The 17348-nt window shown below is 60.1% G+C and overlaps 1 protein-coding gene across 5 annotated transcripts in view; it reads left to right on the forward strand.

Annotated features, from left to right (window-relative positions):
- ARHGEF10L (Rho guanine nucleotide exchange factor 10 like) overlaps nucleotides 1-17348 on the forward strand; it is a 105323-nt gene that overhangs the window by 35515 nt on the left and 52460 nt on the right. For 2 of the 5 annotated variants that reach the window (XM_069479410.1, XM_069479412.1), the window contains 9 exons: nucleotides 1335-1441; nucleotides 3514-3591; nucleotides 4597-4776; nucleotides 5888-6004; nucleotides 7494-7586; nucleotides 8825-8998; nucleotides 12935-13080; nucleotides 14879-14893; nucleotides 15147-15328. In XM_069479410.1, coding sequence (XP_069335511.1) covers nucleotides 1335-1441; nucleotides 3514-3591; nucleotides 4597-4776; nucleotides 5888-6004; nucleotides 7494-7586; nucleotides 8825-8998; nucleotides 12935-13080; nucleotides 14879-14893; nucleotides 15147-15328 — 1092 coding nt within the window. Of the gene's footprint in view, nucleotides 1-370; nucleotides 531-1334; nucleotides 1442-3513; nucleotides 3592-4596; nucleotides 4777-5887; nucleotides 6005-7493; nucleotides 7587-8824; nucleotides 8999-12934; nucleotides 13081-14878; nucleotides 14894-15146; nucleotides 15329-17348 lie in introns of those variants that run through there. The other 3 variants (XM_069479413.1, XM_069479411.1, XM_069479414.1) reach the window with 3 other exon arrangements.

Genomic DNA, 17348 nt, shown 5'->3' on the forward strand with positions numbered 1-17348 from the left:
CTCCCGAGTGGCAGGTTCCTCATCTGTAAAATGGGTTGAACCCCACCACTCTGCGTTTGGTGTGGCGTGTACGTGCCTGGCATAGGCTGGGTACTCAGTAAATGTCTGCGTTCCCCTGACTTCTGGGGGACCACTGGCCCCCAACAAGGGAGGGAACAGGCCGGGTGGCCATTCTAAACTTATTGGGATGGCTCTAAGAAAGGACAGAGTGGCCAGGCTGGCTGTCTGGGAGCCCTCCTCGGGTCACCCTCCCCAGTCCTAGGCTGGCCTGGACTGTCCCCACCCCGCCCATGAGCCAGCTCCCTCCTAAAGTGACCCTCCCCCAGGGGTGTTATTAATAGCCAGGCAGGGCTCGAGTCACAGGCCAAGAATGTTACCCAGCGGCGCGTGGGGGAAGAGGAAGCCGCGGGGCCGGCGGCTGTGCTGGGTGCGCAGCGATGCCCGGGGCGTCATGTGGGCCAGGCAGGAGGGCCACCCCCACGCTGTTGTCCGCTGTCCCTCCTCCTCCTCCTCCTCTGTCTCCTGCTCAGGTAAGGGCCTGCCTGGGTGTCCCTGCTCCCTCTGCCCCCTGGGGTTGCTGCCACTTCTCCTTCTGCTCCAGCCTCCCCACTGCGTCCACTTCCTGCTGCCCACAGCTGCCACCGGATGTCAGAGGCACCAGCCGCTGGGGTCACAGGTCCCTGCGCCTGTGCCTCCCCATGTGGGGGCCGGACCCCTCCCAGGACCCTCGTGCCTGCCCTCCCCCGCTGTCTTGGAGGCCTGGGGCTCCTTCTGTCTCCATCCTCTATCCGAGACCCACCTGACCTGTGCCCGGGGTTCCCTGTCAGACTCCAGCGGAACTTTTTCCCCTTTAGGTCTTTGCATTAGTTTTTTAGAAAAGAAAGTGTAAAGTCAAGCTGTCCCATTCTTCTCGGGGCGTGTTTTCTTCCCCCTTTCAGGCATCCAGAAGAAAACTATTTTTAGTGCCTAGCAGTGGGGACAGAGTGGCTGGCCTCCGCCAGGCTGAGCGGGCGGCCTGAGCGGGGACGGAGGCTTCTGGCAGTTGACTCTGAGAGTCCAGGCCCCGTAGGATGCGGCTCTGTGCCCCTCCGTTTGCTCCCTGGCTCTCTCACCTGCTCCCACTCATGCGTGTGTGTTACGGGTGGGCTGTTCCAGGCCCTGGGTGTAGCAGGGGACGCCCGAGAGTGCACCAGTGAGTCGCTGTGACCCCGTGTGGCCCTGGGAGCTGCTTGTGCCCTTGGACTCAGGTCCAGGGCTGGTCTGGGGGTTTCTCAGCTCCTGGGGCCTGAGCAGGCTGTGCTGTCCCCATGTCATCAGCCTGTCTGACTTTCCAGGTGACTCCGAGGAGGAGGACATGGGGCTCCTGGAGGTCAGTGTCTCGGACATCAAGCCCCCAGCCCCGGAGCTGGGCCCCATGCCAGACGGCCTGAGCCCTCAGCAGGTCTGTGGGGGCTGAAGCGGGCGGGGGGTCCCAGCCTGCTCCCTGGGGCCCCGCTGGTCTGGGTCTTGAAGGGGAAGTGACCGTCTGGGTGGGGCCTCCTGGGCTCTCTTCGCAGCTGGCTGCGAGGGCGTTCCAGATTGGACACGGCCTCCACGCTGTGGTTTGGGGGGAAGGGGGATGCCAGCGTCTGGAGCGCTGGCCTCTCCCCATGGCAACCAGAGCGGGTGCTGATCGCTGCTTCTAACTAAGGCGCTATGTGAAGGGAGGGATCGCAGGGAGCCCCCGCCTTGGTCCACCTGTCCCCACCCTGGGCCTCAGAGCTGCCACCGGCTTCTGCCAGAGCCGGGGCTCTCGGCAATGTCTTCCTCCTCCCAGAGCATCGTGCTGAGGTCGGGGTGGCCCAGGCGTGCTTTCCCCCCTCCCAGTCTGCGTTTTGCCAACCACGAATAGCGGGTGAGATCCCTGGTTCCCCTGGCTGTTAGGATGTGTCGGGGCAGCAGGATTTGCCCATTTTTTGGTTGGCAGGAAATCCTGATGTTTGGCCTGTTTTGGAAATCAGGAGGATAGAGCCACGCTGGCCCAGGTCCCTGCCGGCAGCAGCTGGCCGGAGCCGAGGAGGAGCAGCTTCCTCTCGGGCACGCGCTCTCCGGTTCGCGGCATTCTTTCCGCCGACTTCCCTCGTACGCACCACCTGCCCTCCCTGAATGGCATTTGAGGTGGTGACGCCCCAGTGCAGGGGGCTGTGTCAGGGAGGCGGGGGAGACCACTGCCTCCAGCTCACAGTCTAGGCCTCCCCTCCTGGTGCCGCCTGGTGCTCTCTGCCCCGCAGCCCCACGCGTTTCCTAGGTCAGACAACGTCAGTTACTTGGGCCAGCAGTCAGCTCTCAATCGAGGCCGATTTTTACCCCCCAAGAGACATTTGGCAAAGTCTGGAGACGTTTTTGGTGGTTGCTGCTGGCGTCTGGTGGGAAGAGGCCAGGGCAGCTGCTAAAGATCCCAGGAGGCACAGGACAGCCCCCAGCACGAGGAGTTACCTGGGCCCAAACGTCCGAGTGCGAGGCTTAGAACTCTGCTCCTGGTGCCGCCTGGACGCCTGGGGATTGTCAACAGTGCATCCAGCTGTGGGACAGCTTGCAGGACGGTGGCCTTGCCCATCTGTCAGGGCCGTGTGGGCCACGGGCAGGGCAGTGGCGAGAGATGAGAAGGGTGCGCCAGAGGCAGGGAGGTGCCAGGCGAGCAGGGCAGGGGAGGGGCCCTAGGGGTGTGTGATTGACTCTCAGAACACCCATGGGGGTAGAGTAAGGGTCAGTCACCCTCCCGACCCTGGATCAAGGCAGACAGGCTGCCCCCTCGGACACCCCACATGTGACTCCTTTTGTGAGTGACATCCCAACTTTGCTGCACGATAGAGTCACCTGGGAAGATTTAAAAGTCCCTGATATTCAAGGGGCACCCCATGCCAACTCAGAGTGTTTGGGGAGGGAGCTGTAGGATCCCCACGTGATGGCAGTGTGCAGCAGAGCTGGGGGCCACCGCTCTGCCGTATCCAGGTGAGGGAGGCTTGAGTCACGCCGTGCTTGACTGGGTGCTGGTCAGGCTGCAGCTGGGGGCGGCGGTCCCTGCTGTGGCTGTACTTCTGGAAGGTGCTGATTCAGGCGGGGAGAGGTCAGGATGGCGAGAGGGAAAGGAGAAGGGACTGGGGCTGTTTAGCCAGAAGCAGGGACCGCCGGTGGGCGGGGAGGGCACCCTCAGGATTGTCCTGTGGAAGAAAGATTGCTCAGGGATTCAGTGCACAGCAAGTGGTGGGCGCTGAGGTTTCAGTTCAGTCCAAGAAAGAATTTTCTGTTAGAGTTGTCCAAAGGGGGAGGCCGTCTCTTATCACCACGCAGGAGAGGCTGTGGTCCCCCATCCCCAGATGTGCGTGTGCCGAGGGGCTTGCCCGGGGTGTGCCCTCCTTCCTCCGTCCCACGGCCTGGGGAGCACGGGCACTTCTCTCAGGTGGGTGGGGGCTCTGGCAGGGAGGGCAGCCCCCACCCCCCCCAGGCCCTGACGGTGCTTTCTGGCCTGCGCAGGTGGTCCGGAGGCACATCCTGGGCTCCATCGTACAGAGCGAAGGCAGCTACGTGGAGTCTCTGAAGCGGATACTCCAGGTGTGACTTCAGGGGGTCCTCGGGGGTCTCTGGGGAGAGGGCAGGGAGGACCCCAGAGAGACACTTTACAGGGAGTGTTTGGGGACTGTGGGCAGTTTTAAGGGAAAGGGGCCAAAAGCTAGCACTGTTTCGTGGGGACGGTAGGACCTCCAGATGGGGGCACCAAGAACCCCTGAGGCCCTCGTGTTCACGGGAGTGACTGTTTTCTGAAATGACACTGGGATTCTTTGAAATGACTCCTGGAGAGTGGAGGGCATACGGCCGCGTTTGTGCTGGAAGGGACTGGGTCTTCCTTGCCACTCTGTGCACCCCTGGGTCAGGCTGTGTCCCCCCATCATCCTGGGGCTCTTAGAGGCGGGCGAGAGGCAGGATCGCCCCTCTTTCTCCCATCAGGAGGCCCAGGGACTGCTGAGCAGATGCTCGTGTGCCGCGACCAGGTGTGTCGACCTGGGCTGTAGTTTGAATCCCTGAAATGGTGACTCCTCGGGGTGCCGTGGGCTGTGGGAGTGAGGCCGTCAGGAGAGGAAGTAGTCGGGGCAGCAGGGTGCTGACACCCACGTCTTCCCTTCCCGAGTCTGGATCCATAAAGAGGGAGCCCGGGCATCAGGCAGGTAGCGATGAAAACGTCACCTGTTTCTGACAAAGCTGATTGGAGAGGCTGACGCTAGGTCTCGGAGCGAGGGAGCGTACGGCGACCTCACCACTGTCAGACGGGCTCAGTGACAGGCAGAGCCACACAGGGCCACCCTCCGAGGAGCCCCTTGCAGGAGCCCCTTGCAGGCTTTCACCCCAACTCAACACGGAAGTCACAGGGGGTTGGTTGGGGGTGGCCAAAGGGAGGCCAGGAGCACGACAGTCATGGAGATCCTTCCAGAACGATGCATGAGGAGAGAGGGATAAGTGCCCCCCACAGGAGGCCACCGTGGTCGGCCGAGTGCTGCGTGAAGGTGGGGGCGGAGGGGGAGGCTGTGGCCTGACCTTCGGCCTCACCTGCGCCCTCGGCAGGATTACCGCAACCCCCTGATGGAGATGGAGCCCAAGGTGCTGAGCGCCCGCAAGTGCCAGGTGGTGTTCTTCCGCGTGAAGGAGATCCTGCACTGCCACTCCATGTTCCAGATCGCCCTGTCCTCCCGTGTGGCCGAGTGGGACTCCACCGAGAAGATCGGGGACCTCTTCGTGGCCTCAGTAGGTGTCCCCGAACCCTTTCCTCAGCCCACCAAGGTAAAACCACAGCCAGCCTGACCCCAGGGGTCATGCAGTACAGCCTCCTGCCTCTGCCGGGTCCCCTTGTCCAAGCCAGTGGGGCCAGAGGTGGCCAGGACTCTGTGTCTTCCGGGCCTAAGCTGGGGTGGGTGTAGGACCTTGAAGTGTCCTTGGAGGTGTCTGCCGGGCTTTGGTCCCTCGGAAGCCAGGTTGCTGTTCTGTCTCTGCCCAGGTGGCAGCCCCTCCTAGAGACTGGGTGGCCTCCTAGCCACTGTGGCCAGCCACCTGGCAGGTTGCAAGCTCCCTCACTCTGTGAAATGCTGGCACGGACCACAGCCCTGGCCCTAAGAGGATGCCCCATGGTGTCGGAGAAGGAGCACTGGACCATGATCCAGGAGACCTGGTTCTGGGCCCTGCTTAGTTCCGTAACCTTGGGCAGGTCCAGCACCTTCTCTGGGCTGGGGTTCTCCATCTGTGGAATGAAGGGGTGCACTGAATTCTTGGATTTTCAAACTGAAGTCTGTGGGCCCCAGAGATTCATGGGGCAAGGGAGGGTCCATTTGGTGGAACTCCACTTTTGATCTGTTTTAGGTAGTTGGGGTCTGCTAAAAAAAAATTTATTTTTTGAAAACCACTGCACTCGGTAGATTTGCTAAATAGATCTGACATCCTGGGCCACTGTGTCAGGGGGCTCAGGTGAGAGGGTTGGCTGACTCCAGGCACACCATGCCCCCTGGGCAGCTCAACCCGGGCACACAGCCCAGCACGAGGCCAGGGACGCTGGCCCTCTCCTCCCTGCACCCATGGGCTTGGGCTGCTGCGCTGGGGAGGGAGACCTGGGAGGCAAAGGCCCCTGGGCTCTCGTGGCACTGCCTGGTCCTGCCTGTGCCCTCGGGCCGGCCTCTCCACCTCTCTGAGCCTGGTATCCTCGCCTACGTGGGGTGATGGGTGTACTCACCTCAAGGGCTTGTTGAGGTCGTCCAGGCTGCGCCGTCAGCTCAGCTTGTGGTCCCAAGTGAGGGTGGGGTGCAGGGTGGACAAATACCCTGCATCCAGGTGGCCCTCCCCGGCTCACGGCTGTGCCTTGTTTCAGTTCTCCAAGTCCATGGTGCTAGACGTGTACAGCGACTATGTGAACAACTTCACCAATGCCATGTCCATCATCAAGAAGGCCTGTCTCACCAAGCCCGCGTTCCTCGAGTTCCTCAAGGTGGGCCTCGAGGGTGGCCCGGGGCCCCTTCACCAGGGCGTTGGCTGGAGGTGGGGGGGGTAGGAAGGTTACTCAGGAGGGAGGGGCACTTTGGCCCCAGCTTTGGGTGTCACCTCATGGCTTTGGCCTGGACACCTCCCCTCTTTCCCTTGGGGCAGCCCCGTCCCATGGAAGCAAATCGTTCTCTCCTGCCCGCTGGGCGGAGGCGTATAAAGAGTCAAGGTGTCTGTAGACAGCTTGGGATCCTAGAGGTGTGACAGGGAGGAAGGGAGATCGGTGTTATCTTCGACCCTGGCCTGCGAGGCCTGGCTGTGCAGGCGGGTTTGCAGGGTGAGCCCGCGGTCTCGGGCCTGCCTCTGGAGGGCTGCGGCTCCGGGTGTTGCTGAGCTGGTTCCTCTTCCTCGTTTGTAAAAGGATGAGGAAGATTCCTCAAAGGGGTATCTTGGGCATCCCATGAGAGAAGAGAGATTAAAGGGCTTGGAAAAACTTCAGAGTCTTCGCGTAGCTGTGGCCAGGCTCCCCCGATTTCCTTGGGGTGGGCACAGGGGGGTGGGCCAGACAGAGCCTCTGCCCAGAGGGAGCCTGGGGGGCCTGCCGTCTGGCAGAGGGTGCAGGTGGCCCAGGTGCCAGGAGACACACAGGCAGCACGTGCTGGGACCTCAGCAGGGGAGCCCGCTGACCCCGTCAACGAGGACACTGGGTCGGGAGGGGTTTTCTCAAGGGGGTGCTATCTGACATGGCCCTGGCAGGGGATGGTGGGATTGTGACAGCTGGAGACAGAGGAGAGGGTACTGCAGGTACAAGGACAGTGGGGCAAAGGTCAGAGGCAGGAGGTTGGAGTGGGCAGGTCTGGCTGGACTCTGGGAGCACTGCTGCCTGTTGGGGAGTCCAGGAGGGAAGACCTGAGTGTGCACACGGAGAGCCAGCTGGGCGGTTAGGGTGGTCCTGGACTTCCAGGCCGGGGGTAGGATGTAATATTTCAGGCCGTGGGGAGCCATTGAAGAGTTTTGAACTTGGGCAGATGGAAGTGGAGGCTGATGGAGAGGCTGTGGGGTTGCAGGGGATGAGGGCCAGGACGAAGGTGACAGGTGTGTGGGTGGAGGGCTGAACAGATGCAGGAGACAGGACAGTCCCCTGTGCCCCGCCCTTCACCCTGGCCCGGCCTGTGTTTAGTTTAAGTGGAGGGAATGGTTGCCTTGGCTACTTCTATAATTCTGACCTCTTGAATAAGTTGCTGGATTTTCCAGTCGTGCATTTAGGTCAGAGCCCTTAAAATGACTGTGTTGGTCTCCTGAGGGTGAGGGGCCGTGCAGGGGGCACTGGTGGGGGGGCGGGGGTGGTCCCTGACTGTGAAATCAGGGCCCTCCCTTGGCTCTTCTCTCCAGGCCCCCGAGGCTGAGCAGGGACCTGGGGCCTGGGGAGAGGAGCCCAGGACGGGGATCGTGTCTGGACCCTGGGGCGCTGAATGATGGGACCTTGTCTCCAACAGCGGCGGCAGGTGTGCAGCCCGGACCGCGTCACCCTCTACGGGCTGATGGTGAAGCCCATCCAGAGGTTCCCACAGTTCATCCTCCTGCTTCAGGTACCACTCAAGATTCCCGCAACTGCCACCCACAGGGTGTGGCCTGGGCTGGTGGGGGCTCCTGGCGTGGGAAGAAGGAGGCCCAGGCTCTTGTCCAGGACCTGCAACCACTCCACCTGCGTGGGGCTCTGCCTCATCTTTCCTCCACTCTCAGAGTGGAACCGATCACAATCAGCAGCTTGTTTTGCACCCCCCACCCCCTTGAGAAATGCTGAGTAGCTGGTGGGGCGTGAGCCGGGGTTTGGGAAGGGATTGAAGGCGCGTGGAATCCCAGGACCCGCAGGGCTTCCGGCACGGAGGAGATGCTCAGTGAACCAACGTGCCTTGGGCGCCTCAGGCTTCAGCTTGAGGATGGGCTCAGGATGCCCGGGGGCACACTAGTCCCACACGGGAACCCGACAGCTCAGACACTGCCCTGATTGCCAAGGGTCCCGAGGGGCTGTCTCCCACCAGGGAGCTGAGAGGGTGGCTGCCAGGCTGAGGGGTCCAGTGGCATTTTCCTGTCTGTCCTCAGAGCTGCCAGGCTGTGGGAGTGGGCTCTGATGGAAGCACACCACTTATCAATTCATCAGTGCGTGATCGTGCTTTTATTTATTTAGTACCTCCTTAACCATTTTTAAGTGTGTGGTTCAGTGGCATTAAGCACATTCACACTGTTGTGCAACCATCACCACCCATGCTAGAACCTTTTCATCTTCCCAAACTGACACCCTGCCCAGCTAGCACCTCACCACCCTCCCGCCACTCTGCTTTCTGTGTCTGTGACTCTGACGACTCTCGGCTCCTCGTGTAAGTAGCATCATACGATATCTGTCTTTTTGTGACTGGCTTATTTCCCTTAGCATAATGTCCTCAAGGTTCGTCTGTGTTGTAACTTGAGTCAGAATTTCCTTCCTTTTTTTAAGGCTGATTAATACTCGTGTGGACAGACCGCGTTTTGCTTACCCATTCATCCGTCGGGGCACGGTTGCCTCCACATTCTGGCTGTTGTGAATGATGCTGCCATGAGCACGGGTGGACAAATATCTGTTTGAGACCCTGCTTTCTGTTCTTTGGGGTATATTTCCAGAAAGAGCTACACATTTGTTTTTCTTCCCCATTCATCGGCTGTTTCTTGAGGTCTCATTCTGTGTCTGGCACCGTCTGTCCTGGCTGCCTGCTGGGCCCTTCCCAGACCTGCAGTGTGTGGGAGACTTGCCGTGGGGCGGGCTTCTCAGTCTCTGCTCTCTGGCCTGCAGGACATGCTGAAGAACACACCCCGGGGCCACCCCGACAGGCTGTCGCTGCAGCTGGCCCTCACAGAGCTGGAGACGCTGGCCGAGAAGCTGAACGAGCAGAAGCGGCTGGCTGACCAGGTGGCTGAGATCCAGCAGCTGACCAAGAGCGTCAGTGACCGGAGCAGCCTCAACAAGGTGAGCTCAGGGCCGCCCACCTGCCCGCCTGCACCTGCTCTGCATCCTTCCTCACCTGTGCTCATGCCGCCTGCCCCGTGGCCACCCACCAGGTGGCGCTGTTCTCCGAGGCGGGGAGCCCTTGCTTTTCCAAGCCCGCGGACCCGACCTTGAGGATTGGTTCTGGACTGGACTCCCATGCTCATTACTGTTCATGTTATTTTAGGATAAATGCTGATTTTGCTCATCAGTGTAATTTCCAGTAAAGACACCAGCAATGATGGCGTAGTATTGTGGTTATACAAGTGGCCTCTGAGCAGCATCTGGGTTTAAGTCCAGATTGTGCCACGGTGCTTGCTGGGTGGCTTCAGGGGAATCACCCAACCTCTCTGAACCCCACTTGTTCCCTCTGAAACGAGGAGCATTCAGTATCAGCTGGTCCCCAGGGCTGCCGCAGGAGAGTGAGGGAGCCAGCAAAGCGGCATCCTGAGAGTCCTTAATGGAGGAAGAAAGATGAAAAATCCATGCCGCGTTTTGGGGTTGCAGCTTGGGAACATTCTAGGGAAAAAATCTTGAAAGACTTGCAAATGAGTCCATGGAGAATCCAGTGTGGAAGCACAAGGTCACTCACCGAGTCACCTGTTGGTCACTGGAGTCCCTCTGTTTCCCTAGCAGCACACCACGTGAGACGCCTGTAGCTGCACCTAGATCTCTGGGAGGTCCAGCCCCCCTTCCCCCTGCTCACCCATGGGAGGGTGGAGGTGGGCCGGGATGGGTCAGGGTGGCCACCCTGCCCCGGGCATATTGTAGGACTGCTTTTTGGAGAAGGGACACTGTGTGGAGTCATAGGGAGAAGCTCAAAGCTTCTGGGGAAAAAACTGGGAGCCTTTTGGCCCCGTGGGGTCCCAAACGCAGAGTGAAGGCTGGTGGCTGGCAGCTCCTGTCGGGGGCAGGGGGGCTATTTCGGTGGCATGAGGGGGATCTTCCTAATGGTCCCGGAAGCACTGCCGAGAGATGGCAGCCCTTCCCACGTGCACTGCACGTCACAGTGGAGCGTGCTCTCTGGCCTGCCTTCCCGTCTTTGATCTTCCTGACAGCCCTGAGAAGTGGGTTTGGGACACGATCACCTGTAGGGTGAAGTGCTAAACTCCAGGCGTCCCACACGCTAGGACTCTTCTGCCACAGGCCAAACTCAGGCTGCAGGTGTATTTTGGGGCCCACGCAGCATTTTTAAGAACATAGAAGTGGTTGCCAACATTTAAAAATGGTGAGATGTCCCATAAAATTCAGACCTGTGGGTCTTTTGGAAGGGTTGGAAGAGCCAGTATGCTGGCCCTCCTTCCTGCGTGGCACTGGTCACCTGAGTAGTGGCTGTCCACTTCCCCTCATCCTTACCCATCTCTTTCCACTGATGCTACCTGCTGGCCCCGAAGGCATCTGGGTTTGCTTCACCTGCTCCAGGTGGATAGGGCTGGGGAAGACAAGGCGGGCAGGGGACGGAGCCCTCTCCTGGGGGATGTCCCCGTCCAGGACCGCTCAGGAGGGGGCATTAGTGAGGGGGGAAGTCGTTCCCCCACCCCCTGCCTCCAGGCAGGACTAACTCAGCCGTCCCCCGCAAGCTTCCTCGTTTGGAATGTGACTGGAGAAAAAGGCTTCAGCCCAACCATGGCCACCTGTGCTGGCCTTTGCACTCGGGAAGTTTCTCCTTCTGTCTCCACCCTCAGTTCCCTTGCCTGTGACCAGGAGGCTTTCTCTCTCTTTCTCTGGCTGTGGCTCATACATCTGTGCAGCCACAGTGGGAAGAGACCACGGGCAGAAGGAAATAAATCCTGTAGCATTTGTCCTGGGAAGGGCCGTTCTGTTGTCCTCCGCTCTGTCCCGTGGAGGCCGAGGCAGCAGACTGTGGTGGGCACTGGCCGGAGGTCAGGGGGGCCTGTTTGATGTCGCAAAGGGGACCAGAGGCTCTGAGCCTCAGTTTCTCTGTCTGTCAAGTGGAGCTGAGTTGGATACGTGTGGGATGTTGAGAAGAGTGTGGTGGGCTGTACCCCACGCTTCCCCCTCTGGGGCCCTCCTTGGGCAGTCCTGGTCAGTTCCTAAACCTGTTCAGTGATGTCCCTGTCACCATCACCCAGGGAGAAGCGGAAACGAAACTGAGTGTAGCCCAAAACGGAACCAGGAACCATGCCGGCTATTTCAAAACGGCCTACTCAGGAGCCTCCAGGGGGATGTTTGCGCAATATCCGGGTTTTCTTTTTCTTTTGTTTTTTTAAATCAGCTCAAGGGGCAGGGGATGATTGCCCGAGCCCAGGGGACTTTCCTCTTCCACGTTGTGGATCATGTCACACTTGGCAGCCTTCTGTGGGGGCCCTGCTGTCTTCAGAGTCCGAGTAGTGCTTTCACGAGCTGGTGCTCAGCTCGTTTGTGGAAACAGTGGGGGGATCCCAGCCTTAGTGGTATGGGGGACCCTTGGAGAACTCTGAGTCCTCCTGTGTGTCAGGACCAGCGGGGCCTCCCCTGGCTCCTGTCGTGCTGTGCACTGGCTGCACGGTGCAGGGGACAGTGGAGTGGCTCGGCTCTATCCTGAACCTTCTGTTATTTCATCAGGGCTTGGGTCTTGGAAGTCACAGTAGCCCTGGAATCTCAGTTTCCTCATCTGGGAAACGGGGACTGCAGAGCTGACGCAGTGAGATGTGGAATAGTGGGGGCCACCCGGGGCTCCCAGCGCACGGCAGGCATTTGGTCCCGTTCGGACTTTCGGTTGTGTGTGGACTCGTGAGGTGTGCTCCTTTGGAGAGCAGCAGCATTCTCTGCAGGGGAGGCTTTGGCGTGATCTGTCCCTTTCCCAGCCAGGATGGGGAAGGAAGGGAGAAGGAGTGGCTGTCATCAGAGTCACAGGTTTGGGGAATGAATTTTGTTGAGTATCCCTCCCCCGAAAAAAATTCCTGTTAGGAAAAAGGATGTTTTCCCATCGAGTCCCTGGATGGGGTGGTGGTCCCTGTGCTAGCAGAAGGGTCTCTGTGTCCACCCTGAGATCAGTGAATGCCCGCTTGATGCCTTGGGCTTAAGTCTTGGCCTGCTCAGAGGGTGCACCCGTGGACTGGCAGATCCGTTCCAACCCTGGCACGAGGCCGTCCAAGAGGCGAGACGGGCCAAAGCTTTCAGCAGGTCAGAGTGCGGCGCCGGGACTGACTGCCAGGCCAGGCATCCCCTGCACAAGGACGTGCCTCTCCGCGGCAGAGACCGTCACAGACAGTGGCTGTCTGTGGAGTGCCCATTGTGTGCTGCATGCAGGGCTGGCCTCAAGGGCCCACGACCTGTGTGGTCACATGCACCCCGTGTCCAGAAGGGCCCCATGCTTGGTTCAGTGTTCTGCTGTGGCTGTCTTGAAATTTGTTAATAACTTCTGAATGGGGGCCTTCATTTTCATTTTGCACTGGGCTCTGAAAATCGTGAAGTCAGACCCAGTCACGCGTTCGTTACCTGATGTGATTTCGGCAGTAGAGGTCGTTGCACCCACTTGACAGCTGAGGAAACTGAAGCTAGGGCAGGTGAAGTGACCTGCCTGAGGGCTTCACCACTGAGGCTGGGGGCCGGGCTGGAGCTGGTCTCTGTGACTCCAGAGCTGTGTCCTTGTCCGTGGTGGTCGTGCAGGATCACCACAGGGAGTGGCCGGCAGTGGCTGGCTCACCTGAGAAGGGGGTGCTGGCTGCTGGGCCCTGTGGGTGCCAGGGTGGGTGGTCAGGCTCCCCAAGACCTCCCCAGAGTGGAGAACCCGACGAGTGTTTGTCTGGTCTGCTTCCCCAGTGCATCTTGTCACCCAGGGACCGAGGAGGGGCCCCGCCTTCTCCTCTGCTTCTGCCAGCCTGGGTCTCCCTGTGCACCGTGGGAGGATCTGGGTCTTTGGCAAGGTAAAGCCACCTGGGCTGCGATGCTGACCTCTCCTGCCCCCTTCCCCAGCTGTTGACCTCCGGCCAGCGGCAGCTGCTCCTGTGTGAGACGTTGACGGAGACCGTGTACGGTGACCGCGGGCAGCTGATCAAGTCCAAGGAGCGCAGGGTCTTCCTGCTCAATGACATGCTGGTCTGTGCCAACATCAACTTCAAGTAAGCGGGCCCGAGCTGGGCTGGGTTGGGGGAGACCCTGGAGACCCCATCCTGTCCTACCCTAGTCTCTTCGGCTGGCCGCTCTGTGGGGAGGCCCACGTAAGTTCGGTGTAGGCCTCCGATGTTCCGCTTTCTCTCCCATCCCTCTCGACCTGCTCTGCCACTGGTCCCAGCACTGGGAAGTGCCTGGAGAGGCCATGGGCAGCCCCAGCCTTGGGCAGACAGCCGTCCGTTGTGCAGAGTTTGTCTGCTCTGAAACATGGCAGTTGGTGACTGAATAATCTTTTCTGACCACGTTGATATTCAGGAGATTCTTCCTTGTGTCCAGCCCAAATCCCTGCTGCTGTAACTCAGATCGGTTTTCCTCTGGCCAGATTGCAGCGTTCTTTCAACATGAGTCTTTGCCTTTCCCCACAGCCCAGAGCGTCTTCTGCCCACAGGAGCCTGGGTCCTGGTTCTAGGCCAGAGGTTGTAGCAATGCCCAGAGCCCGGCTGCCAGGCTGTGCCTGAGAGAGCCGGAGCCCCAGAGTGGGATGAGGCTGTGACACTTCAGGCCTGGGCCTGTGAGCTGGTGGCGTGTTGGTTGCATCAGGCTTCTGGGCATCCGTGTTTGGCTTACACAGGGAATCCACACCGAGGTTGAGATGTTTGGCTTCTCTTAAACTTCAGGAGATCCAACATTCTGGGTCCACTGTGCCCGAGGCCACAAGGCCTGGAGCTGGGGCTTGTGCCCTGCCGTCCTTCAGCCTCCCCGCAGGCCCAGCTCTCCCACTCGCACCCCCCGTGTGGCTCTGTAGGCATCAGGGATCAGGACCCTCAACCAAGGGCTCCCTGAGAACTCCGGCTGTGTCCTTTCTAGCTGGGCTCTTAGGAGAATCTCTGCTCCCAGTATTTGACAACACTTTACAAAGTGTCATAAAAGCACCATGTGGCAACGATAGCTGAGATCCAGAAGGGGAAACAGTCCCAGCTGGGCTCCCCCACCTCCCAGCTGAGCGTGTGGGGGAGGGGAGGTGGAGATGGGGGGCACCTGCAGAGCCTGATTCCGACTCCGCACCCAGAGTCAGCGTGTGCACGTCTGTGCGCAGCCGCGGAGGGATTTGGGGTTTCTGTGGCTGTGGATCACGTGTCCTGGACGGGGAGCAAGCCGGGACCCGTGCACTCACTCGCCACCTGCCCGGTTCTCTGTGAGTCCACCGGGCGCATACTGAGCCCTGACTTTGTCCAGTTCGTGGCCCCGAACAAGACCCAGCCCCTGCTCCAGAAGCTCGTGCCCTGGTGGGGGACTCGGGCAAGGAAGGCTATGTCACAGACGGGTGTGGGCAGTGCTCCTGGCCGACCCATTCATTCATTCACCCACTCACTCATTCAAGCGCTGTAATTCTCACTCCCTATTTATGTCCTGGACACCGTGTAGGGCCAGCGATATGACGGACACCTGTCTGCCCTCATGTTGCTCAGGGTCTAGCATGGGGGGCTAGTAGCCCAGTTTGGGGGAACAATTTGGGTGATTTGGGCTGAGTCACTTACCCTAGCTGGGCATCTGTGTCCTTGTCTGGGAGTATGTACGGCTTCCTGGCAGGGCTGTGTGAGAGGCAGGATGGAAGGCCCAGCCCGGGAGGCCCTCCGTGTGGTCCCCCCTGTTGATTCTTGGCTTCTGATGCCATGACCCCCCGGGAGGCCGCCCTCCTTCCACTCTGACACCCAGCCTGTGGCCGGTCCCCAGCTGGCCCCAGCCCCCATAAAAATCTCTCGGTCACAGTAACAACCTTCCTTTCCTTCTTGTCTTTTTCCTCAGGCCTGCCAACCACAGGTAGGTTTAGAGGGTTCAGGGGGCTCAGGGGCTCTGGGGGCATGTGATTCTGGACCTGGGGCTGGGGCCTGGGCACCCTGACGCTTCTGCCCCAGCGAGGGCCCCTGCTCTGCCTGGCTTGGTTTGGCTGAGGTCTGGTGCTTGGGCTGCGTGCAGCCTGGCTGGACTGGTGTGCCGAGGAGCGGTGCTGTGGCCTGGCCCTGGCGCGGGGCTGCCGCGGGCTCTCAGCGCTGCATCCTCTCTGTCCCTGCAGGGGCCAGCTGGAGATCAGCAGCCTGGTGCCCCTGGGGCCCAAGTACGTGGTGAAGTGGAACACGGCGCTGCCCCAGGTGCAAGTGGTGGAGGTGGGCCAGGACGGCGGCGCCTACGACAAGGACAACGTGCTCATCCAGCACGCTGGCGCGAAGAAGGCCTCTGCCTCGGGGCAGGCCCAGAGTAAGTACGCGGCCCCCTGCTGCCCTCACCCCGCCCGTCTTAGCCGGGCTGGCTCAGCTCAGGGACCCGCACGCAGGCTGGTGGGCCACTTGGCTGGGAGGCTCTTGCCGGTTTTGCGGCCCCCACACTGGGCCAAAACGCACAGCCACGGCTTCACCTGAGGGTGCACAGGTGTGCTTCTTGCCACCTTGTGTGGGCTGCCCTGGCCTGCTGCAGGGTGTCCTGGCTGCTGTCCCTCCCCCACGTGTGCCCCCTTCCTGTCCACCTCCACCCACCCCAGGATGGCTTTTCAAAATGCAGGTTAGTACAGACCAGATCAGAGCGTGTCACCCCCGACCCTGGGGGCTCTCATTGCTCGTCCTGGGGGCACCCCGCCTGCCCCCACCTCCCCTCACTCTGCCCCTTCTCTCCTTGCTTTGGCCATACTGGCCTCTGGGCTCCTGGATGGGCCACACTCCTCCCGACACGGGCCCTGTCCTGGTTCCCTCCTCGATCGTGCCCAGCTCAATGGCGCCTCCTCAGCCTTTGCAGACCCTTCAGCTGGGCTATCTCCCTTCCTCCCTTTCACGCCTGCCAGTTGCATGTTTCCCTTTATTGGTGATCATCTGGTTGATGTCTCCCCCTTAGTGCGACTATAGCTCTTGCCAGGCATGAATAGACATTCCTAGAATCCATGAAGGCCGCTGAGTTGCAGGGCTGGCAGGAAGGAGCGTGCCCAGAAGCACCTTCCACGACGGGAAAGGCACTTGGGTTTCACTTCCCCCTCTGGCCACTGCCTGACCCGGGAGGGCACCTCACAGGCTGCGTACGGTTCTGGAAATTCTGAGGAGTGATTGCACCATCCCCTCTGGCCATCGGGGGCTGGGCTGCGACAGCTGTGCCCACTCGCAGATGCAGTCTCTCCCCCCAGCTCTGTGCGGCAGGAGGAGCCAGGAAGGCCCCTGTCCCTTTCACCTCCCTCGCGGGCACCTTTTCTGCCCTCGCTAGACCACACCCTCCCTCCCAGTCCTTGTGGGGGTGCCCGGGACCCTCCTTCAGCGCCTCTAACTTGTCTGCAGCCGTGTTCCTCAAGCCGGAGTCAGGCACTGCCGGGCCCTTCCACAGGGGAGAGAGTTCCTGCTGAACCCCAGTTGGCCTCGGCTGATTTTTTATCATATTGTTATTCAAATATATACAAATAGAAAACTCGGTATAATCGACTCCTTATGCTTATAGCCCTTGCACAACCATAAAACCAAAACAAAATCACAAATGGAATAAAAATAAAGCTACAAAGCAATAAAATTCAAATTAACAGCATTAATTTCATGTGATGGATGACGTCGTTTTGCTGAAACGAAATTGCTCTCAATATGGACGTGGCACTCTGGTGGTGCCGGTTCTTCCGCGTTCTCGTGCCCGGGCCACCTCGTGCCCGGGCCACCTCGTGCCTGGGCCACAGGGCACCTGGTGGGGTCTGCGTTTCCCGCCGGCTCCCCTCTCTGGGTCGCTGCAGAGCCCTCCTGAGCCGTGTGCCCCATCGCGAGCCCGCTTTGCTCGTTGCTTGTTACCCGGGGACCATTCAAGCACCAAAGTCCACGGAAGCCCTGACGTCACGCAGCAGAACGTGCGAACCTGTGTTTTAGACAATCATCTAAACGAAAACCCAGAATAAGGCTTCCCATCCACCCCTCTAGCACTTCCTACGAGCTCAGCTGGAGAAACCACGGCCTAGAGAACACAGGCCAAGTTCTTAGCACGGCGTTCAGGGTCTTCCCCGTCTGGCCCTGCCAGTTCCTCCTGCTCTGTCTCTTGCCGCCCACCCCTGCACCCCGCCGTACTCTGTTTTATCACCCCCAGAGATCTGGGCCCCCTCATCCCATCCCTGTCCCACTGCCTTGATACCTTTCTTCCCAGCACCTGCCACCACCTGCGGCTGTTAACTGACTGCGTCTTCCCCCACCCCTCCTGCCCGGCCCCTCATCTCTGTCTTGTTTGCTGCTGCTCTGTCTCCAATCCTGCCGTAGACTCTAGAACATAG

The sequence above is a fragment of the Eulemur rufifrons genome, chromosome 8 (genome assembly GCF_041146395.1).
Source record: "Eulemur rufifrons isolate Redbay chromosome 8, OSU_ERuf_1, whole genome shotgun sequence".
Taxonomy (NCBI): domain Eukaryota; kingdom Metazoa; phylum Chordata; class Mammalia; order Primates; family Lemuridae; genus Eulemur; species Eulemur rufifrons.